Here is an 18,619-nt window from a genome sequence, read left to right on the forward strand (position 1 = left end):
CATACTGTATATTGGTTATTTTTCACTTGTGTTCAGGCAATGAAATCAAGAATGAAGTTATCTGCTAGGCATTTTCAACTGTGACTCCTGTCTTCCTCTGAAGTGTCATTTGACACATCAGCAGCACGTTGGATGATGCTTCTGAGGAAAACTGGAGTCACAGTTAAAACTGTCAAGCAGGTAACATCATTCTTGATTTCATTGTCTGAACACAAAGCAATGAAACACTGTACAGCATAATCCATCCATCAGTTATGAGTTGAAATATTCGAGCAGTGCAGCTCTCACATCAGCTCCTTCCTGGTGATGTTCCTGTAACATGCGAACAGGTGGCTGCACATTCTCCATCACTGGAGGGCCTTCCAGGTAACGGTCGCCATGCTCTTCACAAATGTTGTGCAAAACACAACATGCTAGGACCATCTTCTTGGTGAGGTCGACATGGCAGTCATTCCTCTTCAGGAGACACCTCCATCTGCCTTTCAGTTTCCCAAAGGTAGTCTCCACAATTGCTCTGGCACTGCTGAGCCTGGCGTTGTAATGGTGCTGCTCCTGGGTCAGTCGGCCCGTGTCAGAAAAGGGCTTCATCAGCCATGTTTTCAGTGGGTAGGCAGGGTCTCCAATAATGTAGTTACCTACATCACGTCCAGCAATGCTGACAGTGTGTTGTTGAAAGAACTGACCATTATTAGCAATTTCCCAGAAATGGGACTGTCGTAGGACACGTGCATCATGTACACTGCCAGGGAAGCCTACACAAACGTCCCAGAACAGACCCTTGCCGTCAACAATGCCTTGCAAGATGATGGAGTGCCATCCTTTTCTATTGTGGTAGTCACGTGGAAACATTTCTGGGGCTATAATGGGGATGTGGCTGCCATCTATTGCTCCAACACACTGGGGTGCCCCCCACCTGTTATCAAAGAATGTAGCCATCTCCATCAGCTTTCTGGCATCAGGGGTCTTGATGTGGACAGGTAGCAGCACCTTGATAGCAGCATGGCAGAAATCCTGCACACAATGGCACACTGTTGACATACCAACGCCAAAAAGGTGACTCACACTCCTGTACTCGCTGTTGGTGGCCAGTCTCCACAGGGCGATGGCAATCCGTTTGTTGACGGGAATGGACAGGCGGTAGTTCGTCGTCTTCCTTTCCAGGACGGGGCTCAGAAGACGGCAGATGTAATTAAAAGACTCCCGTGACAGCCTGAAGTTCCTGATGAACGCTTCGTTGTTGAAGCCAGGAACAATACTATCCCACCATTCCTGTGAACGGGGATATGCCCACACCCTCTGTCTTGTCATGGCGTTTATGATTGCCTGTAGAGTTAAAAGATCCATTAGAATTATGTATTCTTCCCGTGTTCTGTTAAGTACGGTGCTGGATCACAGTTAGCCAGGCTACGTTAGCTGCGTCTGTTACCGTTACGACCGTTATAACATATATTGTTTTTACATACCATTCGCCTTATCCGTGACCGTCTTCTACGTCTTGTCATTATCAGTTGCTGCATGGTTTTGAGTTGTATGCGAGCAAACAGCTGCAGTAGTAACACAAACGCTCGTAAAAAGTCAACACGATCAGCCATCTTGCCGTTGCTAGGGCCGCTCTGGCCGTTGCTGTGTTTACTTCCGCCTGTGTGACGCGGAATGACGTCCTCCCACTTTGGTTCCACTTAAAAAACAAAAACTGGTGTGAAAGCGGGCTGGTTCGCCAGACAGCACCAAGGTTCGAACCAAACCAGTGCTAGAACCAGAACCGTGCTGGAGCCCTGCAGTGTGAAAGCCCTATGTTTGTACAGGGCCTCTATTTATCATTTTTGTCATTATCATGACATTCTGCAGAAGACAACAAACACACTGTATACAGGTTTAGGAGTGTCTGCAAAAGTTGGAAACATTTTGGGAGCCCTAAAATTGTATTTTTTGAAAATGGGTCCTAACCAATATGTATGTCCCGCTGTATTCTATACTGGTTAGCCCATAGTTCCGTGGTGAAAAGGTGAGCACTCTGAGCTCTGAATCCAACAGACCTAGTTAAAATCTTAGTGAGGCCTAGTTTTGATCTGATGTAGAGGTAGAACAACTTGCTTATTGAGAGTTGGGTTTCACGCCACTGTATATATACCATGTAAGAAAATATACCTTGACAAAAAGCATCTTGTGGAATTGTCTACCTTCCTCTCATCTCTACAGTTGTAACAGTTGTAAATGTTCCTTTAAGAACGTAAGCGTGGCGGCGCCGGTACGTCATTGAGCGTCGCGCCGCGTTGTTTTGTTTTCAGTTGAGAAGAAGGCTGGACGCCATTAGCTTACTGAGCTGCCGGTTTCTCCCTATGGTTTCTCCTTTTTCTTCTTCTTAACTCAGCTAACAGTGAGTAAAGTGAGACCGCTTCTTTGTCCTTGTATGACAGCGGTCCCCAACCTTTTTATCTCCGGTCCGGTCACCGGTGGAAAATTTTACCGCGGGGGGGGGGGGGGGGGGGGGGGGGGGTGTTTGCGGCGGTCGTTCTCTTGGGGGGGGTAGCGTACGTTCTCCTGTTTACATTACATGTAGGCCTACTGTATTACTGTATAAACAGGACTACACGTTCACATAGCCTAGTTTCCTCTTACGTTTACGTTCTTTGTTACAACTCACCATAATATAGTATCACTATAATAATGTCAGTCATCCGGGGGTGATGCTCCGTCTGTCATCTCGGTTCCTGTCTACTCTGTCATCTCGTTTTGCTGCTGAAGCTGCAGAAAACTCCGTTTCACAAACATAATGTTTGTAGCCTAATGGAAGCAGGTTTTCCGTGCTTTTCTGCTTAAATCCAGAACGCAGGGAGATAAGTTTTCTGTGAAGTGATGAAGCGGCAGAGAGCCGGCCGGGTCCCGCACACACATTGCGGAGCTTGGAGCATGTGAATCACCTGTTGCAATGAACCCGTAATTTAAACAGGACTCGTGCTTTTTCTTTTAGAACAGCTTTCTTCTTGTTGGAAGGCGTCGGGTCTTCTGTCGTCTCATTATTGAGTTTTTCCCGGCCCGGCGACGTGTGTTTTTCACTCTTTTACGTTTGTGCCTGCCTGTCAATTGCCTGCGCAGCACTGGGAAGATGCACAAACGGAAGTGGCAACATTTTCAAAATAAAACGACCGGAAGTGTGAAATAGACGAAACAAACGATTTTATTTTTTTTTCATTTTCATTTCATCTTTCTGCGGCCCGGTACCAACCACCGGGCCACGGACCGGTACCGGTCCGTGGCCCGGTGGTTGGGGACCACTGATGTATGATAGTATGAAGTGTTCGGCTCAATAAAAGGGCAAGAGTGAAGTCCCAAGTGAACTATTTTTGTGGACATTACTGTTTTTCCTGCTCACACGACCGACTCTCACTCACGAACTGTTACACAGTGTCAGGGACTTGTCTGCAGCTCTTTCTAATGTAACTCACCTCGTGACTTGTTTGCAAAACTGACTTGTCAATAAGTAGCAAAACCCTTCTTCTTGTTGTCCAGGAGCAGGCTTTGCAAGGTAATGCAGATTCACCTGTCACCAACAAGGACCTCCTCTGGGTTTGACAAGGATTTCCAATGTCTTGTACATGTGGTTCCATGGTGTAATGGTTAGCACTCTGGACTTTGAATCCAGTGATCCGAGTTCGAGTCTCGGTGGAACCTAACATAATCCGTATTTATGTATAGGCATCCTCTCACCTGACAAAGGAGAGTAGCTGGTTTCTGTTTGATAGACAAAATCATGTGCTTTCAACACCACCCAACCCTCCAATTCTAAGGACAAGTTTGAAGGGATAGGGATGGAGCTCTCCTTTGCATGGCAGTTTGCGGATTATGAGACAACAAGACCACAGTCAGGATGAGTAACCATGTACCGGTTACAGTGGTGACCAGCACTGGGACCTCGCATGAGAATGTTCTGGCTTAGTTTCTGTTTACCATCCTTATGGCAGTCTTTAAATACAACTCTAAATTAGAGCTGGGCGTTGAGGCAAAAAAATGTGATCACTTCATCCACGGTTGTCACATAGACCAAGACTAACTGAGGAACAACTTGCCAATCGATTGTTGGGTTTCATTCCACTGTATATAACTTGTAAGAAAATATACCTTGACAAAAAGCATCTTGTTGAATTGTCTACCTTCCTCTCATCTCCACAGTGTCAGGAACTTGTGTGCAGCTATTTCTCATGTAACTCACCTTGTGACTTGTTTGCAAAACTGACTTGTCAATAAGTAGCAAAACCCATTCGCTTTCTCTTTCTTCTTGTTATCCAGGAGCAGGCTTTGCAAGGCAATGCAGATGTGACAGTGGTGGTCCTGTCACTATGCCTCTAATTGATCATGTGCCCTGGCTACTTGGCCAAGGGGATGTCCCTTTGGGTGACTGGCAAGCGCGCGTGACTCTTACCCGGGAGGTGTGGGTTCAATCCCCGCCCGGGCCCTCTTCACCTTGCCACACAGATTCACCTGTCACCAACAATTTGCACCAGGCCCTCCTCTGGGTTTGCCAAGGATTTCCAATGTCTTGCGCATGTGGTTCCATGGTGTAATGGTTAGCACTCTGGACTTTGAATCCAGTGATCCGAGTTCGAGTCTCGGTGGAACCTAACATGATCTGGATTTATGTATAGGGCATCCCCACAACTAAGGTCCACCTGACAAAAGAGGGTATCTGATTGCTATTTGATAGACAAAATCAGGTGCTTTCAACACCATCCAATTCTAAGGACAAGCTTGAAGGGATAGTGATGGAGCTCTCCTTTGCATGGCGGATTATGAGACAAGAAGACCACAGTCAGGATGAGTAACCATCTCTCGGGTATACTAGTGACAAGTACTGGGGCCTCGAATGAGAATGTTCTGGCTTAGTTTCTGTTTATCCTTATGGCAGTCTTTAAATACAACTCTAAATTACAGCTGGGCGTTAAGGCAAAAAATGTGATCACTTCATCCAAGGTTGTCACATAGACCAAGACTAACTGGGGAACAACTTGCCAATCGATAGTTGGGTTTCACACCACTGTATATAAGTTGTAAGAAAATATACCTTGACAAAAAGCATCTTGTGGAATTGTCTACCTTCCTCTCATCTCTACAGTGTCAGGAACTTGTGTGCAGCCATTTCTCATGTAACTCACCTCGTGACTTGTTTGCGAAACTGACTTGTCAATAAGTAGCAAAACCCTTTCCCTTTCTTCTTGTTGTCCAGGAGCAGGCTTTGGAAGGCAATGCAGATTCACCTGTCACCAACAAGGCCCTCCTCTGGGTTTGCCAAGGATTTCCAATGTCTTGTACATGTGGTTCCATGGTGTAATGGTTAGCACTCTGGACTTTGAATCCAGTGATCCGAGTTCGAGTCTCGGTGGAACCTAACATAATGTGGATTTATGTATAGGACATCCCCTCACCTAAGGTCAACCTGACAAAAGAGGCTATCTGATTGGATAGACAAAATCAGGTGCATTTAACACCACCCAGCCCTCCCATTTTACTGTGAAGACAAGTTTGAAGGGATGGTGATGGAGCTCTCCTTTGCATGGCAGTTTGCGGATTATGTGACAAGAAGACCACAGTCAGGGTGAGTAACCATCTCTCGGGTATAGTTGTGACAAGCACTGGGGCCTTGCATGAGAATCTTCTGCCTTAGTTTCTGTTTACCATTCTTATGGCAGTCTTTAAATACAACTCTAAATTAGAGCTGGGCATTAAGGCAAAAAATGTGATCACTTCATCCAAGGTTGTCACATAGCCCAAGACTAACTGGGGAACAACTTGCTAATCAATAGTTGGGTTTCACACCACTGTATATAACTTGTAGGAAAATATACCTTGATAAAAAAAGCATCTTGTGGAATTGTCTACCTTCCTATCATCTCCACAGTGTCAGGAACTTGTGTGCAGCTATTTCTCATGTAACTCACCTTGTGACTTGTTTGCAAAACTGACTTGTCAATAAGTAGCAAAACCCATTCGCTTTCTCTTTCTTCTTGTTATCCAGGAGCAGGCTTTGCAAGGCAATGCAGATTCACCTGTCACCAACAAGTTGCACCAGGTCCTCCTCTGGGTTTGCCAAGGATTTCCAATGTCTTGCACATGTGGTTCCATGGTGTAATGGTTAGCACTCTGGACTTTGAATCCAGTGATCCGAGTTCGAGTCTCGGTGGAACCTAACATAATGTGGATTTATGTATAAGGCATCCCCTCACCTAAGGTCAACCTGACAAAAGAGGCTATATGATTGGATAGACAAAATCAGGTGCACTTAACACCACCCAGCCCTCCCATTTTACTGTGAAGACAAGTTTGAAGGGATGGTGATGGAGCTCTCCTTTGCATGGCAGTTTGCGGATTATGTGACAAGAAGACCACAGTCAGGGTGAGTAACCATCTCTCGGGTATAGTAGTGACAAGCACTGGGGCCTTGCATGAGAATCTTCTGCCTTAGTTTCTGTTTACCATTCTTATGGCAGTCTTTAAATACAACTCTAAATTAGAGCTGGGCATTAAGGCAAAAAATGTGATCACTTCATCCAAGGTTGTCACATAGACCAAGACTAACTGGGGAACAACTTGCTAATCAATAGTTGGGTTTCACACCACTGTATATAACTTGTAGGAAAATATACCTTGATAAAAAAAGCATCTTGTGGAATTGTCTACCTTCCTATCATCTCCACAGTGTCAGGAACTTGTGTGCAGCTATTTCTCATGTAACTCACCTTGTGACTTGTTTGCAAAACTGACTTGTCAATAAGTAGCAAAACCCATTCGCTTTCTCTTTCTTCTTGTTATCCAGGAGCAGGCTTTGCAAGGCAATGCAGATTCACCTGTCACCAACAAGTTGCACCAGGTCCTCCTCTGGGTTTGCCAAGGATTTCCAATGTCTTGCGCATGTGGTTCCATGGTGTAATGGTTAGCACTCTGGACTTTGAATCCAGTGATCCGAGTTCGAGTCTCGGTGGAACCTAACATGATCTGGATTTATGTATAGGGCATCCCCACAACTAAGGTCCACCTGACAAAAGAGGGTATCTGATTGCTATTTGATAGACAAAATCAGGTGCTTTCAACACCACCCAACCATCCAATTCTAAGGACAAGCTTGAAGGGATAGTGATGGAGCTCTCCTTTGCATGGCGGATAATGAGACAAGAAGACCACAGTCAGGATGAGTAACCATGTACCGGTTACAGTGGTGACCAGCACTGGGGCCTCGCATGAGAATGTTCTGGCTTAGTTTATGTTTACGATCCTTATGGCAGTCTTTAAATACAACTCTAAATTAGAGCTGGGCGTTGAGGCAAAAAATGTGATCACTTCATCCAAGGTTGTCACATAGACCAAGACTAACTGGAGAACAACTTGCCAATCGATAGTTGGGTTTCACTCCACTGTACTGTATATAACTTGTAAGAAAATATACCTTGAACTTGTGTGCCGCTATTTCTTATGTAACTCACTTCGTGACTTGTTTGCAAAACTGACTTGTCAATAAGTAGCAAAACCCTTTCCCTTTCTTCTTGTTGTCCAGGAGCAGGCTTTGCAAGGCAATGCAGATTCACCTGTCACCAACAAGGCCCTCCTCTGGGTTTGACAAGGATTTCCAATGTCTTGTACTTGTGGTTTCATGGTGTAATGGTTAGCACTCTGGACTTTGAATCCAGTGATCTGAGTTCGAGTCTCGGTGGAACCTACCATAATCTGGATTTATGTATAGGGCATCCCCACAACTGAGGTCCACCTAACAAAAGAGGATATCTGATTGGTACTACATAGACACAATTAGGTGCTTTTAACACCACCCAACCATCCAATTCTAAGGACAAGTTTGAAGGGATAGTGATGGAGCTCTCCTTTGCATGGCGGATTATGAGACAAGAAGACCACAGTCAGGATGAGTAACCATCTCTCGGGTATACTAGTGACAAGTACTGGGGCCTCGAATGAGAATGTTCTGGCTTAGTTTCTGTTTACCATTCTTATGGCAGTCTTTAAATACAACTCTAAATTAGAGCTGGGCATTAAGGCAAAAAATGTGATCACTTCATCCAAGGTTGTCACATAGACCAAGACTAACTGGGGAACAACTTGCTAATCAATAGTTGGGTTTCACACCACTGTATATAACTTGTAGGAAAATATACCTTGATAAAAAAAGCATCTTGTGGAATTGTCTACCTTCCTATCATCTCCACAGTGTCAGGAACTTGTGTGCAGCTATTTCTCATGTAACTCACCTTGTGACTTGTTTGCAAAACTGACTTGTCAATAAGTAGCAAAACCCATTCGCTTTCTCTTTCTTCTTGTTATCCAGGAGCAGGCTTTGCAAGGCAATGCAGATTCACTTGTCACCAACAATTTGCACCAGGTCCTCCTCTGGGTTTGCCAAGGATTTCCAATGTCATGCACATGTGGTTCCATGGTGTAATGGTTAGCACTCTGGACTTTGAATCCAGTGATCCGAGTTCGAGTCTCGGTGGAACCTAACATAATGTGGATTTATGTATAAGGCATCCCCTCACCTAAGGTCAACCTGACAAAAGAGGCTATATGATTGGATAGACAAAATCAGGTGCATTTAACACCACCCAGCCCTCCCATTTTACTGTGAAGACAAGTTTGAAGGGATGGTGATGGAGCTCTCCTTTGCATGGCAGTTTGCGGATTATGTGACAAGAAGACCACAGTCAGGGTGAGTAACCATCTCTCGGGTATAGTAGTGACAAGCACTGGGGCCTTGCATGAGAATCTTCTGCCTTAGTTTCTGTTTACCATTCTTATGGCAGTCTTTAAATACAACTCTAAATTAGAGCTGGGCATTAAGGCAAAAAATGTGATCACTTCATCCAAGGTTGTCACATAGACCAAGACTAACTGGGGAACAACTTGCTAATCAATAGTTGGGTTTCACACCACTGTATATAACTTGTAGGAAAATATACCTTGATAAAAAAAGCATCTTGTGGAATTGTCTACCTTCCTATCATCTCCACAGTGTCAGGAACTTGTGTGCAGCTATTTCTCATGTAACTCACCTTGTGACTTGTTTGCAAAACTGACTTGTCAATAAGTAGCAAAACCCATTCGCTTTCTCTTTCTTCTTGTTATCCAGGAGCAGGCTTTGCAAGGCAATGCAGATTCACCTGTCACCAACAAGTTGCACCAGGTCCTCCTCTGGGTTTGCCAAGGATTTCCAATGTCTTGCGCATGTGGTTCCATGGTGTAATGGTTAGCACTCTGGACTTTGAATCCAGTGATCCGAGTTCGAGTCTTGGTGGAACCTAACATGATCTGGAGTTATGTATAGGGCATCCCCACAACTAAGGTCCACCTGACAAAAGAGGGTATCTGATTGCTATTTGATAGACAAAATCAGGTGCTTTCAACACCACCCAACCATCCAATTCTAAGGACAAGCTTGAAGGGATAGTGATGGAGCTCTCCTTTGCATGGCGGATAATGAGACAAGAAGACCACAGTCAGGATGAGTAACCATGTACCGGTTACAGTGGTGACCAGCACTGGGGCCTCGCATGAGAATGTTCTGGCTTAGTTTATGTTTACGATCCTTATGGCAGTCTTTAAATACAACTCTAAATTAGAGCTGGGCGTTGAGGCAAAAAATGTGATCACTTCATCCAAGGTTGTCACATAGACCAAGACTAACTGGAGAACAACTTGCCAATCGATAGTTGGGTTTCACTCCACTGTACTGTATATAACTTGTAAGAAAATATACCTTGAACTTGTGTGCCGCTATTTCTTATGTAACTCACTTCGTGACTTGTTTGCAAAACTGACTTGTCAATAAGTAGCAAAACCCTTTCCCTTTCTTCTTGTTGTCCAGGAGCAGGCTTTGCAAGGCAATGCAGATTCACCTGTCACCAACAAGGCCCTCCTCTGGGTTTGACAAGGATTTCCAATGTCTTGTACTTGTGGTTCCATGGTGTAATGGTTAGCACTCTGGACTTTGAATCCAGTGATCTGAGTTCGAGTCTCGGTGGAACCTACCATAATCTGGATTTATGTATAGGGCATCCCCACAACTGAGGTCCACCTAACAAAAGAGGATATCTGATTGGTACTACATAGACAAAATTAGGTGCTTTTAACACCACCCAACCATCCAATTCTAAGGACAAGTTTGAAGGGATAGGGATGGAGCTCTCCTTTGCATTGCGGTTTGCGGATTATGTGACAAGAAGACCACAGTCAGGATAAGTAACCATGTCCCGGTTACAGAGGTGACCAGCACTGGGGCCTCGCATGACAATGTTCTAGCTTAGTTCCTGTTTACCATCCTTATGGCAGTCTTTAAATACAATCTAAATAAGAGCTGGGAGTTAAGGCAAAAAATGTGATCACTTCATCCAAGGTTGTCACATAGACCAAGACTAACTGGGGAACAACTTGCTGGTCGATAGTTGGGTTTCACTCCACTGTATATACCATGTAAGAAAATATACCTTGACAAAAAGCATCTTGTTGAATTGTCTACCTTCTTCTCATCTCCACAGTGTCAGGAACTTGTGTGCAGCTATTTCTCATGTAACTCACCTCATGACTTGTTTGCAAAACTGACTTGTCAATAAGTAGCAAAACCCATTCCCTTTCTACTCGGTGGAACCTGACATAACAAGGATTTCCAATTCCTTTTACATGTGGTTCCATGGTGTTATGGTTAGCACTCTGGACTTTGAATCCAGTGATCCGAGTTCAAGTCTCGGTGGAACCTAACATAATGTGGATTTATATATAGGCATCCTCTCACCTGAGGTCCACCTGACAAAAGAGGGTATCTGATTGCTATTTGGTGGACACACCCTCCAATTCTAAGGACAAGTTTGCAGGGATAGTGATGGAGCTCTCCTTTGCATGGCAGTTTGCGGATTATGAGACAAGAAGACCACAGTCAGGATGAGGACCTCTGCTGTTCCCTAGCCTAGTGTTGCACTTTGTATAAGAGAGTTCAACATGTGAAGATCTAACCTCCATCTGAGCGCCTATCAGATCAGCTGTATAGTAGTGGCAGTGTGTGTGTTTTATAACAGCAAGAAAAGTAAAAAAAAAAAAAAAAAAACATTGTCATCATCCTTTCAATCGTTAGAGGATTGCATTGACGATCGGCACACGCCCAGTCATAGACACAGATCTTATCAGTTAACTGTTAGTTAACGAGTCTCGGATATCGGTCAGTAAAAAAATTCAAAATGTGCATCTCTATTCCCTGCACTCAGAATGGACCTGCGCCAGGTTCTGAAACGTGCTCCCATTAAGCTGGCCTGCTCTCCCTGCCTTTCCTCCCACCTGAAGCTGCCTTCATCAACTCTCGTTAACATTTCCATGTTTTGCATATTCTATGCTATAAAACTGTTTTCTTGTCTGTATACAACATCTATTGCACGTCTGCCCGTCCTGGGTGAGGGATCCCTCCTCTGTTGCTCACCCTGAGGTTTCTCCAATTTTTCCCTGTTAAAAGGGTTTTCTATGGAGTTTTTCCTCAGTGGATGTGAGGGTCTAAGAGCAGAGGGTGTTGTTATGATGCCATGTAAAGCCCTTTGAGACAAACTGTTTGTAAAAATGGGCTATGAGAATCTTCCAATTGATGTGTTTACATGACGCATTTTTATTCTGATCAGCCTTTATTCCGAATATCTCTGTCCATGTAAACATACTGAGTGTATTCTTGCTTGGATTAGCCAGCTGCTCACGTGAGGACTATGTTTTCAGGTGAATTGAACACCATGCACCTCTCACATTCTTCAGGACATTTTTGAAAGGATTGGAAGGGAGCTCTCCTTCACGTGTTGGTTTGTGGATTATGTGACAAGATGATCACAGTCAGGCTGGTAAACCAGAGGCCTATACTACGAAGCAGGATTTGAGCTTAGCGAGGTAACATCAGCGGTGACGTCTCTCAGTCCCAGTCCCAGAGCTGAACAGCCAGGTACCAGAGAGAGAGGTGAAGAGTGAAGCCGGGTAACTGGAAGATACCCTGGATATGTTGAACCTGCTTTGTAGTATAGGCCCCAGGTCTCAGGTGCAGTGGCAACATGGAGAAGAGGTCTACAGATATCCTGATTCCATCATGACCAAGACTGGCCGCAATGTCATTCAGCATTACATCACAGTTTTAAGTGGTTCCATGGTGTAATATTTAGCACTCTAGCCCCTGAATCCTGTGATCCAGTGATGAGTGCTTGTATGCAAAGTTTACTTCTTAATAAGTATTAATTAATATCCATATCATTTCCACCTCTTGTCCAGGAACAGCTTCTTGTGTGACCTGGCATTTACCTGTCACCAAGTCCTCCTAGGATTTTGTCAGTGGTCTTTATTATGGTGTAATGGTGAGCACTCTGGACTTTGAATCCAGCGATCCGAGTTCAAATCTCAGTGGAACCTACATCAAAGGTCTGCAAACAGGGGTCTAAAGGAAGATGAATCCAGAGATAACTAGACAAGTGTGGAAGGCAATTCTGAATTCATCACAGTCAACCTTGTTTGATTGCACTGCTGTGTCAGCTGTTCTTTTCAATCTATGATCTGTTTTTTCAGACCTGTCTTGAGTTAAAATCTTTATCTTGGTTCCCTCTTTTGCGATCTAATTATATAAGTGTCACAGCCATTTCTGACAAGTGCTGCTTGGGTTTCTTTGAATGAGGCTAGTTTCCTGTTGCAAGTTGCAAGTTCTTTGTCATCTGTTTTTAATGCTAAAATGTAAAATACAGTTAGTGCATGATGGTGCATTCTGCATTCCACAAGCATCAGCAATTCCTGAAGACCAGAAGAGCTCAGAAGGGTTAAAATGCTTGACCAAAAGTTAATCTTTCATTAAAATACCATTCTCTTGAATCTGACTTATTCTGTAAATGCGGTTATGTATACAAAGGAATGCCTAAACCTGTGAGCTTCTGCGTATTGGCAGCATTTTTACCTAGAGGCCTGTTTGGGTGCAAACAGTGGAGTTCTGTGCACTTTTTAAAATGTGCAGAGTGGGTTATTATTCTCACAAAATCAAGTGATAAAAATGGTAAAATATCTTCTACTTATACTGTTGTTTCAGCCCAGAGGCTGCAGGAGGGTAATTCCACTAAAATGAAGTGATTTATTCTAATCTTTCAGGAGACACCGACAATACCTAACAGCACCAAATTTGTTTCCCAGGGAAAAGTAGAGTCTGTTTTTATTCTGACTAACTTTATAAGATCGATTTATGTAATCATTTTCATCAAGGTCCCAAGCCCATGTTATGCAACAGCAAGGTAGTTTAAGTAATACAGTACAGATGAAGGTAACAGGGAGAATATTTAGAGTTGAGTTAAGCTCATATCTCACACATGATTAAGACAAGCAAAGTAAATAATCTTTTGGTTCAGTCAATAAAGGGATACGTAAATCAATGGGGGACAAATTTGTCTCGTGTTACATCTCTCTGTATGACTGAAGATTACATAAAAAGATACAGACCACAGGCTTTACAGTGAATGCAGCCACGTGACTGTTGGTGCTTTAGGCTCTTTGTCTACACACTGAGGGGAAGTTAACAACAGGTTGGATTGTTAAGCTGCAGAATGATGCATGTATGGATTTACATGCACTTACTTATCACTATAAGGCAGGATGAAAGAAACATGCATTCTTTAAGGTCCAAGGTAAATGTCCATGTGTAGTGTGATTATAAAGCAGCTTTTGGTTCTATATTAGCCTCAGTCCACAGAGAAATACACACAGCCTGTATTCAGAAACTACTAAAACCAGCTGTCAGGACTTCCTGTCACTTTGTGATGTCAGAACAAAGCAGTCACTGCAATAATCCACATCCAAGCCTGGACCCACCATCCAACTTTGCATGATGTGTTTTCTCTGATACAAATTTTCCACCAAAATCAGTACATAGATTGTTTCTTAAACAGGTCAGTCCTCTATTAAAAACCACTGCAACACAAGTTTACATTTCTGTTCTCACTGATGACATAACTGCAGGGAACAATGTCATTACACAAATTACAGAGCACACATGTGAATTGCTTTGATTAATGATTCTGTCATTTTAAAACTTATCTCTGGCCATTTCAACAGGAAAAGTGACATTTAGTAAATTCACCCATGTGAAACCACATCAATACCAATCAGAGCTGGAGCCAGTAAATATCTGTGTCTACTGCAGAGTGATCTGTTAAAGGAGTCATCACCTGGTTTTTTATGTATCCAATCCCCCTGTAATTGCTTTGAATCAGTTCTTAAAACTTATTGGAAACATTTTTTTTTTTTAAATGCAAACATAGAGCTTGTTCTGACACTTTTTCATATGGCAACTTTCTCTCGTGAGAGTAGGCGCGAGGTTTTGACTGGTCCGGATGTTCATTGTATTAATATGTAATGAGGCGCGCATTGATTGGACGCAGGGAGGACAGAGCCAGAATGGTGGCTGGCCCTGTGGGCTACATGCAGGCTGTATTGGAAACCGCATACCTATGCTGCTCTGTCATGTACCGTAACCATGTTATAACTTCATAAAATAAAACAAAATTGTATCGGTTCATTGTAAAACATGTATTTATTGATGCAAATGTGGTGATTTCTGTACGTAGGCTACAGAGCCCCGGTGCAAAGCTGCTGCTGCTCTGTGTGAAGCTTCACTTTTCATTCAAACAAACTAATACGACTGCCACAATTGTTAGATTTCATCAGTGAGACAAACGTTTATCACCTAAAAAGAATTTAATCAGTCGGCGGTAAACCTCTACAAACCTGCGGGTAAGTTAATTAACGACCGTTTCCTCCGCGGGCATGACAACGTAGTTTGACCGGTTAACGAGCAGCTGCAGGCGGGTTGCTGACGAGTCACTCTCCGCTCCTCTGCCTCGCTGAGGCTTCACTTCTCCCAACGCGAAGCAAACTTCTAAGCCGTCATTTGGATAAACTAACCGCACATTGGGGATCTAAACCCTTACTTTCTCGCATGAATAAATATTAAAACTTAATAAATTAACGACCCTTTCCTCCGGCGGCACGATGACGTTGTTATCGGCCGGCTAAACGAGCACTGCAGACGGGTTGAGGAGTCACTCCTCCTCCGCTCCTCTGGTGCTGGCTGCAGCTGGCTGCACCTCACTTCTCCCAACGCGGAGCTAACTTCTAAACAGCCGTCATTCGGATAAACTAACCGCACATTGGGGATCTAAACCCTTACTTTCTCGCATGAAAAAATATTAAAACTTAATAAATTAACGATAGTTTCTTTCGGCGGCATGACGATGTCGTTCGGCCAGGTAAACGAGCGCTGCAGGCGGGTTGAGGAGTCACTCCTCCGCTCCTCTGGTGCTGGCTGCAGCTGGCTGCACCTCACTTCTCCCAACGCGGAGAAAACTTTAAACAGCCGTCATTTGGATAAACTAACCGCACATTGGGGATCTAAACCCTTACTTTCTCGCATGAAAAATTATTAAAACTTAATAAAGTGACGAAATAACAGCGCTACAGTGGGAAATAAAACAACCCGTAATGGCGGCGCGGCAGAAGTCGGGGTGGTGGAAGAGAGGTGTGTTTATGAAAGCAGGCGCCACGGTGACGTCACCGTAGGCGCAGAATCAAAATCTCGTAATGTTGAGGTGTGCAGCCTCATGAGCTGCTCTGGCTTAAACAAAGAGCCCAAACGAAAAAACTCAGCCACTTTCAAACCCCAGGTTTTCAGGCAAGTTTCCACTGAGGTCCAACACCAGTATACATGTTTTAACAAGGAAAAATGCGATTTCCGGGTGATGACTCCTTTAATGCCAATTGAACAATTTTCTCTTGCAGACAAAACGCCAATGTTGACAAATCTTAGTGGGTTTTTGTGGTTTGTGTGTTTTACCTAAAAAAAACCTTCTATATTTTTACTGGATCACTCAGAAAACAGAGGCTTGGAGCCTCCTCTCCTCTGATTGGTTCACTGAACCTGAGAGAGGAGATGTAAAACTACACTGACATAGGTTGCTCTTAAAACCATAAATATATCTTCCTATGGATCAACCCATCAAGTAAAAACATGAAACATTTAATGAAACATTATTATGCAAATAGAGTCTGGATTACAAAAAATTTGACACAACATTATTAAGATAGAAATTGAAATGACTGTTATATTTTCAATTACATTTATGGTGATTTATGGTTCATTCTACAACATAATATGACAATAGATCCTAAAAGTCACTAAAACGGAAATTAAAAACCCAATAATCACTTTGTCCCATAGTTTTCATAATGAATATCACTTATGATAAAACATTTGTGTCTATAAGATCTCAAATTAATGGGGCGGTGCGTGGCGCAGTGGTTAAGGCGGCCGCCCCATGTAGAGGCTACAGTCCTCAATGCAGGCGTGCCCGGTTCGAATCCCGCGTCGGGTAGACCTTTCCTGCATGTCATTCCCCCTTTCCTGTCTATCTCACCATGTGTTATCAAATATTTTTTTTAAAAAAAGGCAAAAACGCCAAAAAATATACTTAAAAAAAAAGAAAAGATCTCTAATTAATATATGTCAATTGTATTTTTTTGTTGGTGGACTGGGGATCATGAGTCCTCTTTGTTTTCACCTATAAAATGCAACGCGTGGGGCGGTGCGTGGCGCAGTGGGTAGAGCGTGGCGCAGTGGGTAGAGCGGCCGCCCCATGTAGAGGCTACAGTCCTCGCCGCAGGCGTCCCCGGTTCGAATCCCGCGTCGGGCAGACCTTTCCTGCGTGTCATTCCCCCTCTCTCTGCCTCCCCATTTCCTGTCTATCTCTACTGTCATCACTATCAAAAAAAGCCGAAAAATATACTTTAAAAAAAAAATGTAACGCGTTGCACTGCAGGATTTATAGCAGAAGGAAGTGGTGTATGAAAACTGAGTACACTTTACCATACACTATATATATAGTGTACACATTTTCCACTCAGGATTAGATATAGAAGATATTCAGCTCTTCTGATTGAAAACAATTGATTCAATGTAGGTCTTTCTCCTAGCCTGGCTCTCGCCAGACCCTTGTAGTTCCGCAAAGCTACGCCAGAGGCGCTACGCTCAGCTTCGCACAAGGGTCTGGACTCGAGGCCAATGCAAACTTCTTCCCCGGAGCAAAAAATAATGAACCAATCAGGATCGCCGGGCGGGACTTTCTGAGGTGTGACGTAGCGCTGAAGCGACTGTTTGAGTCAAACAACAATGGCGGCTCGCAGTGAGTGGCTGAAGTAGCACGTCATTCAAGATAACGGACAAGTGGTTTATCCAATCACATACAAGATTTTTTTACAAGGCCCCGCCTTCTGAAATGAATCGCCTATGGAGCAGTCCCAGACCCTTGTGCGGAGCTCAGCGTAGCTTTGCGGAACTACAAGGGTCTGGCGAGAGCCAGGCTATCTTTCTCCTGCTTTGACAGTACAATCCCAAATATGACTGCTTCGGTCAACCTGGGGCATGGTGCATTTAGTCAAATCTGGATCAAAGAACAACATGTTTTACGGGGTACCTCAAGTCAGCAGATAGTCTTCAGTACTAAAAAAACAATAAGAGATCTGATGTGCAACCAAACACAGAACCCTGATGAATAGTGAATCAGTCCGTGGTTCACAAAAACAAAGTTTTCACCCACTGGTTTGTATAGAGAGGTGAATGGATAAAGCAGGTGCTTCAGGTTTTGATGGCTTTGTGTTAGATTCCCTGTCCTGTGTGTTACATAACTGTGCCACACTCTGCAGAGCTCCTCAGCAACACAGTTCTACTATCTCACTGAGGAACTGTCTCAGCACTCTGGCCTACTGCCTCCCTTATACGCTCTTAAATGTTTCACGGCCAAACAAGAGAGAGCAAAACTATGAGGAAACCACCAACGGATCGGTGTATTATTTTCACATCATGCAGGTGCAAAAGATGTTATCCTCATTGTTCTGGTAACCGATATGTGATCTAACCTGGCATACAAGTCTGGTGAGATCTGTGTTGCTAGTGTTGGTAAAGGTGCAGTCTATTTCATTTCCCCCCATGCCATAACAAGGCAAGGCAAATCTATTTGTGTAGCCCATTTTTACAAATTTCTCTCGAAGGGTTTTACACAGCATCGTAACAACATCCTCTGCCCTTAGGACCCGCACATCCACTGAGGAAAAACTGCAAGAAAACCCTTAACAGAGAAAAAAAACAGGAGAAACCTCACAGTGAGCGACAGTCATGATTTGACAGTATTCAGCTCTGCATTGTCACACTGAGACAGCATTTATATAAATCCCCTCCAGTGTTTAGTGAGACGAGTTTCCTATACTACTAAGGGTTTTAAATAGGGTTAACAAATGTATTAGTAAATACCTTTTATTTATGTATCTATATTCTTAAACATATTTGGCAGTCATTTCACTTTGCATTTAAAACATTGCATTCTCCAATATTTCTGCTGCTGCGAAAAGATACAAATTTAATCAATACATTAGGCTTTATTGGCTTATTGCTTTTCTTTCTTTCTTTCTTTCTTTCTTTCTTTCTATAGTTATCTGTGATTGATTGATTATGTGTAGAAATGCATCATGTGTTTTAATATTCATAATGTTAACAATAAAGTTCCATTTCCTTAAAGAATAGTGGGTTATG

At 43.4% G+C, this 18,619-nt stretch overlaps 1 protein-coding gene and 10 non-coding genes across 11 annotated transcripts; 10 read left to right on the forward strand and 1 right to left on the reverse strand.

Annotated features, from left to right (window-relative positions):
* Nucleotides 1-252: 252 nt before the first annotated feature.
* LOC146962805 (uncharacterized) lies at nucleotides 253-1,308 on the reverse strand. The gene has a single exon (XM_085769955.1). It carries the CDS (start codon nucleotides 1,306-1,308, stop codon nucleotides 253-255), a length of 1,056 nt encoding a protein of 351 aa, XP_085626081.1.
* Nucleotides 1,309-3,600: 2,292 nt separating this feature from the next.
* trnaq-uug (transfer RNA glutamine (anticodon UUG)) lies at nucleotides 3,601-3,672 on the forward strand. The gene has a single exon. It is a non-coding gene; the product is annotated as a tRNA-Gln (tRNA).
* Nucleotides 3,673-4,547: 875 nt separating this feature from the next.
* trnaq-uug (transfer RNA glutamine (anticodon UUG)) lies at nucleotides 4,548-4,619 on the forward strand. Its single transcript has one exon. It is a non-coding gene; the product is annotated as a tRNA-Gln (tRNA).
* A 692-nt stretch (nucleotides 4,620-5,311) lies between these two features.
* trnaq-uug (transfer RNA glutamine (anticodon UUG)) lies at nucleotides 5,312-5,383 on the forward strand. Its single transcript has one exon. It is a non-coding gene; the product is annotated as a tRNA-Gln (tRNA).
* Nucleotides 5,384-6,109: 726 nt separating this feature from the next.
* Nucleotides 6,110-6,181, forward strand: trnaq-uug (transfer RNA glutamine (anticodon UUG)). Its single transcript has one exon. It is a non-coding gene; the product is annotated as a tRNA-Gln (tRNA).
* Nucleotides 6,182-6,907: 726 nt separating this feature from the next.
* trnaq-uug (transfer RNA glutamine (anticodon UUG)) lies at nucleotides 6,908-6,979 on the forward strand. Its single transcript has one exon. It is a non-coding gene; the product is annotated as a tRNA-Gln (tRNA).
* Nucleotides 6,980-7,633: 654 nt separating this feature from the next.
* On the forward strand, nucleotides 7,634-7,705 carry trnaq-uug (transfer RNA glutamine (anticodon UUG)). The gene has a single exon. It is a non-coding gene; the product is annotated as a tRNA-Gln (tRNA).
* Nucleotides 7,706-8,425: 720 nt separating this feature from the next.
* Nucleotides 8,426-8,497, forward strand: trnaq-uug (transfer RNA glutamine (anticodon UUG)). The gene has a single exon. It is a non-coding gene; the product is annotated as a tRNA-Gln (tRNA).
* A 726-nt stretch (nucleotides 8,498-9,223) lies between these two features.
* On the forward strand, nucleotides 9,224-9,295 carry trnaq-uug (transfer RNA glutamine (anticodon UUG)). The gene has a single exon. It is a non-coding gene; the product is annotated as a tRNA-Gln (tRNA).
* Nucleotides 9,296-9,949: 654 nt separating this feature from the next.
* trnaq-uug (transfer RNA glutamine (anticodon UUG)) lies at nucleotides 9,950-10,021 on the forward strand. Its single transcript has one exon. It is a non-coding gene; the product is annotated as a tRNA-Gln (tRNA).
* A 654-nt stretch (nucleotides 10,022-10,675) lies between these two features.
* trnaq-uug (transfer RNA glutamine (anticodon UUG)) lies at nucleotides 10,676-10,747 on the forward strand. The gene has a single exon. It is a non-coding gene; the product is annotated as a tRNA-Gln (tRNA).
* Nucleotides 10,748-18,619: the final 7,872 nt, after the last annotated feature.

The sequence above is a fragment of the Trachurus japonicus genome, chromosome 23 (assembly GCF_045865225.1).
Source record: "Trachurus japonicus isolate A0001 chromosome 23, Traja_1.0".
Taxonomy (NCBI): Eukaryota; Metazoa; Chordata; class Actinopteri; order Carangiformes; family Carangidae; genus Trachurus; species Trachurus japonicus.